The sequence below is a fragment of the Zalophus californianus genome, chromosome 9 (genome assembly GCF_009762305.2).
Source record: "Zalophus californianus isolate mZalCal1 chromosome 9, mZalCal1.pri.v2, whole genome shotgun sequence".
Lineage (NCBI taxonomy): Eukaryota > Metazoa > Chordata > Mammalia > Carnivora > Otariidae > Zalophus > Zalophus californianus.
This window is the reverse complement of record NC_045603.1, coordinates 105318734-105324733: the sequence shown is the minus strand read 5'-3', so window position 1 is coordinate 105324733 and position 6000 is coordinate 105318734. Positions and strand designations below refer to the sequence as shown.

General features: G+C 43.6%; 1 protein-coding gene across 2 annotated transcripts in view; it reads right to left on the bottom strand.

Moving 5' to 3' along the window:
* Positions 1-6000, bottom strand: part of LOC113922812 (cat eye syndrome critical region protein 2) — a 172792-nt gene continuing 166792 nt past the window's right edge. For both annotated transcript variants that reach the window (XM_027595127.2, XM_027595129.2), the window contains 2 exons: positions 5671-5782; positions 1-4916 (listed from right to left, as the gene is read on the bottom strand). In XM_027595127.2, the coding sequence (XP_027450928.1) occupies positions 4911-4916; positions 5671-5782 (118 nt within the window). In that variant the 3' untranslated portion in view covers positions 1-4910. The remainder of the gene's footprint in view (positions 4917-5670; positions 5783-6000) is intronic.

The following is a 6000-nucleotide window of genomic DNA, read 5'->3' as shown; positions in this document are numbered from 1 at the left end:
CTTGCTATTTTAAGAATGTACTTTATACAAAATAACCAGTTCATATGGAAATAAATCTACAGACCTCTGAGGATCAAAAAGCTTTTTAAAAAGTTCTTTTAAAAAATTATCCAACACACAATATCGAACTAACTATTGAGGTAAGTGTCGCTCTCAGTGAAACAGGGAATCAGCAGACCACGACAAAATATACACAATATAAAAATAAATAGCATTCCCCTTTCCAGTACTGGCCAGGAAAGTTCACACGGCTTTTGCAGCAGGAGCAAAGAATCCCTGACACTGTGTGCCGCAGGCTGGTGGAGACTGGCCTGGGCTCCCAGGAGCTGTGTGCAAGGCAGGAGAGGGAGGTACCCGAGTCCCAGCTGGGGAAAAGGGGTCACACGAAGGATACTGAACGGGGTTCAGCATTTCAATAACTTACTCAATATCCACACCCCCTGTTCCCAACCCCATCCCACCCTTTTCAAAAACACATGCAGGACAATCAGTTGGTTATTAGGCATTTCTACATAAAAGTTCAGTCAGTCCCCTGGTACACAGAGACAAAGACTAGCTGGGGGGACAGCCCCTCTAAATTTCTGGTTAGCAAAGGCCTACAAAGCAGAGACAGATAAACACCCAACCTGGAGACAAAGCTTGTGTCACAGCTTCATATGAGAGATGGGCTGCAAAAATGTTCATTCAGGTTCTGATTTCCTAAATGAAAAACAGGGCAAGGCTCGGTGTCCTAAGGCTCCATATTACAGAGAAAGTCCAACCCACCAAAAAAGGAAAAGGGGTTTCTTCTCATGCAGCAAATCTCAATCACATTCTTAGTTCCTAGACTGTGATGTGAGCCCAGGAATAAAAGCCTCTGCATGCTCAACCAAAATTCCCAGTATTCTCACTGGAATGTTGAACAGAAAACTATTAGCTGGGACACTGCATTCCAGAAACCCCCAAGGTGGAACAGTCCTTGACTCACACACACATGGAGCTGACTTCCTCACTGGAGGTCCATGCAGAATCTGGCAGGGGTGAATGGACTGACAGTCACAGGGCGGGGGGAGGGGGAGGCGGCAGGTAGCAATAATGCTAGAAAACTCTAAGCCTTTCATTCCTGTGAAAGCATGTCAGCATTCTGACACTATGTAACTGTCCTTGCCTTGGGACTGCTGGGTTAAGACTTGCTGTGAAATTTCAGATTGGGGCTTAAGAGCAGTGTTTTATTTATAAATCTGAATTTCAAAAAGGGAAGAAAAATTCAATGAAGTCGTATGGATTGAGAGCTTGTTTCTGACATCTGTGATGAGTGTAACACTGGGATTTTGCGTGTTTTGGACAGCACTTAGCATCCTCTTTGACTCCTGTAGGAATTACCATAAATAATAATACAGCAGACAAATGCCATGCGGTAATGACACCTAATGGTCACGAGAAGCATTTTCAAGGTCTGAGCACTAGGCCACAGTGAATCAACACTGAAAACTGGGGTCTGAGTGAACTAAGGTGCACACGCACCCTACAGGTCTTCACGTTTTCCATCAACATAAAAATGAAGACGAGCATGACAGAGTTTTGCCTCTTGAGAGCAGTCTCACTTGGGCTCACTGAGAATGAAAGAATGGTGAAGAAGCTCATGTGCACTGCCCGAACCCAAAACAACGTGATTAAGGAGAGGCAGAGTGGCTTTAATTTTATTTTTAGAAGGTAGAATGGAAGAAGTTATATGAACAAGAATCTGCACATTTCGCCCTTACTTACTCTTCATATGCATCTACCATAAAAAATTTCCGCCAACAGCTACTTTTTAAAAGAACAGACTCTGAGGGAAAAAACAAACAATAAACCCAAACCAGAAACCTTCCAAAAAGCTTTACTTTTCTTTCTGGGTTGTTTTTTTCTCCTGGGTCTTAGGGAAAAAAGATCCTAACTTATTAACAACTCTAATAAAGGCTAGCCAGGACTGTTCAATCCAACAGGTGTGAGAGTTTCCTCATTCCCCGTGGAGCCCAGCTACCCCCTCCTGGGGACTCCCGAGAGCCGGCCTGCGGACACCGTGGGAGAGTCCTCCTAGCCCGACAGCAGATCATTCTGAGGACCTCCTCATACACTACTTTCTAGTTTTAACATATCACACACCACCCTCATGGACAAGAAGGCAAATGCATGTTAAGACACGTGGGAAGAGAAGTGCCAGAGGAGAAAAACAGGAGGGAAGAAAAGGTCGTGCCTGGGGGCAGAGCGATCAGCCGTCAAGCAGCTCAACCGTCACATGTGTTCTCTTGCAGCTCCTGACTGCCTGTAGCAGATCCGGGCTTCAAAGACCAGTAAAAGCTCAGGAGATAGCAGACAAGGGCTGTAATGCACGACTCAGTTCCCACATGGGACGCAACAAGGCTGCCGAGTCTGCTGTTGCCCTCGTTCCCAGTGTTAGGAGATGATACAGTAGTTCAGTCCTTGATACAGTTCTTCCTTAACATTTTCTCACCTCTCTACATTTATTGATTTCTTCCTATATTGTTCACAGCTTTTCTCTAGCAACAGGTAACAGGGGGTACGGGGTTGGGAGAGTGAGGAGAAAAGGTTACTCATGCAGGGTGGAAGGAGAAAGGACACAGGTCAGCCCAACCACTGCTTATGGTCCACTCCTACCCACGCCCCAGGGCCATTCAGCACAAAGCAATACCTCCAACCTCAGCGCCAGGGGAACGGACCCTGTGGCCACTGTGCTCTGAGTCAGGCAGCAAAGGCCTGTCACTCCCACCGACTTTCACATGAGAAGAGAAAGGCTGTCAGTGGCAGAGCACTCTGGGTCTAGACCAGCTCTAACTAGACTTGAGCCAGCTGGTCTTTCTCTCCTCCCTGCTTCTACACAGACACAAAAACAGAAGGAGTAAATGCATCGGCATTAACTTACACCAGCTCAAGAGCTGAATCATCAGATCTGTTCTTCCTACAGGGACAGCGCGGACATCTTCACTCTTCCAAACCAGATCATGCCAGTGACAGCTTTCTAACCAGAATCAGGACCAAATGAGAACACAGCCTCAAAACTCATTCACTTAAAAGCACACCAAATTTAAAACTGGAGTCTATTAGAGAAAAAGAATTCGTATTTTTGTGCAATGAATCTTAAAGGCTCCTGTGTTCCTACACAACTCTCAATCCTGCCTGAGCCGTAAGCCACAACGCCAGGTCAATAAGCATTCCCTTATTTGTATGAATTTTCTTTACACTGGAGCTGGTGTCTTGGGTTCCATCTGTATAACATGGATATTTCCAATTTGTTTCTTTTCCTAAATAGCACAGCATAGCGAACTTTAAACATGATAGTTCCACGTTTCATCAAGGATGCTGGAATTGGAGGGAAAGATTCTAATGGCCCCTCACAAGGCTGAATTTGTAAGAAACTAGAGCAGATTAATATTATATGGAGGCTTTTCTACTATCCCAAAGGCATGCTTAAAAATATGCTATTCTTTACAAAAATCTGTTTATTTCAGGACATTTTTCCTTAGTTTTTTTTTTCCTCTTTGTGGGATGTTCAAAAGTTTAAACCATAGAGGAGTCCTAACTTTGGTGGCATCTCAGCTAAAATCAAATACAGAATGCTAAACAAAGGACAATCCAGTGTAATTCACTTCTAAAACTGTAACAAAGTAATACTGTAAAATTGTTTCCTATCACAGATATGACAAATGATTTCCAAGAACTCGTTCCTGAAAGCTATTTTAAATCACCATGACTTATTTTACTATGATTCACTTAAAATGAATTAAAACTATATATACTGAGATATTCCTAAATTCAAACTGTAAATCTATAGAATACATTTTTCCTATTCAAAACTGTGCAATTTCTTTATTGATACTAACATATACAAACCTGAGTAGTCACTTCCACAAAATGTGATTCGTGCCAGAAAGCTTTGTGTGATGTCTATCAGATCACAGTCCCGGCAGGTCTGTGAAGAGGACGATTCATTTTAAATTCTAATAAGCAAAACACTCTAGTGATCCCAATTCCTGATACTGGTTTACAACTATCCAGTAGGGCTGGTGGCAAATCACGAAGGGCACTGCTCTCTGAAATCCAGGCTTTGGGCCACTGGATGAGAGGGAAGCCTGTCTTCTAGGCTGATGCTTCTGGTAGGCCGTGTGCGAGCGCTCTGCCTCCAAACTGAGAAACTCAACAATCTCGGGCTGATTGGAAAGAAGGCCCTTAATGAACAAAGGATGTCTAACCACTGAGGAAACAGTGATAATTTACTAGAGTAAACTTTACCTACCCTCTTCTCCAGCTCCCAAAAGTATTCAGTGTGACATGACTGTAAACAGATAAGGATCACTGCAGTGCTGCCTGCCCACCATCGTTAGGACTTCCATTTCTTCCACATCCCCACCCACCCTTCCCACTTATGTACAATACATTCACCACCAACAACAAAAATTATTTTTAAAAGGCAACATGAAAATTCTGTAAACTGGACCCAGCTCCAAAACACATTAATACTACAAGTAGTCCCTTCCCCAAATATATACCTGAGTTTAGCTGCTCATGAAAGTTTACAAGCACCACTCCATTCTTAAGTGTGACCCTCTCCCCCAAGTTTAAGACGATTTTCCCTGAACAAGAGTCTTAGGACTTAGAAAAGCCATCACTAATTTCAGTTCATTTGTTCTTGACCATCAGCCATACAAGAGATCCCCAACCAAGGACCTTTGCAAGCTGGTGTTAGCCTAAGGAGTATGCTTCTAGGGCTCCGGGAATGGCTCCAGCTCTTGGACGGCACGATGGGATGCACTGTGAAGGGGTGTGGCAGGGTAACAGGAACAGAGGTGGGCAGGGATCGCTTCCCTAAATTTTCCATGTTCCAGTCTTCATGTGCAGCTTTCCGTTTCCTTGGGGTTTATTTCCTCCTTGGACTAGCTCTGAGAGAAGCAAATAAAGACAATTTTAAACAAAATTAACAACTGTGTTGTTTAAAGTAATTCAATAAGCCAAAGAGCTGTACATGTTCCTCTCCATCTGGGAAGATGGCTTGGTTTTGTTTCAGCTGTCACAGTTTACTTCCAGAGGGTGGGCTCTCAAGCTCCGGACCTCTGGATGCAAACCCCAACCTCATCACTCAGGTGCGGTAGGACTCCCTGCACATTAGGGAGCCATGCTGATGTAGCTGATGACAATTACTTCACAGTGGTCAAGGAAGAGAGGAAATGAGACAGTGCGTGGAGGGAGTCAGAACACAGTAATTGGCACAAAAGCAGCACTCGAAGGGAGCTATTTTTAAAAACCTGACTGCCTTGTCTCTCTCAGATGAAATAGGTGGAAGAGGATAAAAAAATACAAAGCTATCATTTCAAAATAAATGACAGTGGCCAGTTTGGAAACACGAGTCTTGAACAATCCCCAAACAGCTGGTTACCACAAGAAGAGAAACACATGGAAACAATACAGAAGCTACTTCGGTCTTCTCTTGATTTTTCTCACTGCTGAATCCACTGGTAGCACAGGGCCCGAGTGGCCCTTTTTACTTGGTTGCCGGACAGGACGCCACTTTCCGGTTCAAGTTCCTCTTTTAAAAGGACACCTTAAAAGATTTTCTCAGAATCACGATAAACTCACAAGGAATTATTTCCTGCCACCTAGAAGAATGACAAAAGTTCTAGTTTTGGTAATGTTTACCTGATCAAGAGGAAGTGTTGGGGGCTTATGTGGTGGCAGCTCTTCCCGGGATGCTGCTGGTGCTGGGGTCTTTGGGAACGAGGACTGTGACTGGACTGGATGCATTTGCATCCTATAGCCACAAGAAAGAAAAGTTAAGAATTAATGAAGACATATTAATTAGAAAGGAAAGAGATATTTTAATCATGAAAATCTCATGCAGATATTGCCTTAATTATCTAGGTAATCAAACTTGGAATCAATATTGGGACAAAGCGACATTTTGTGCTCCAGATGTGATGCATTAAGTACATGACGCCGTCTAGGTAGTGCTCTTGACGTGTGTTTAAC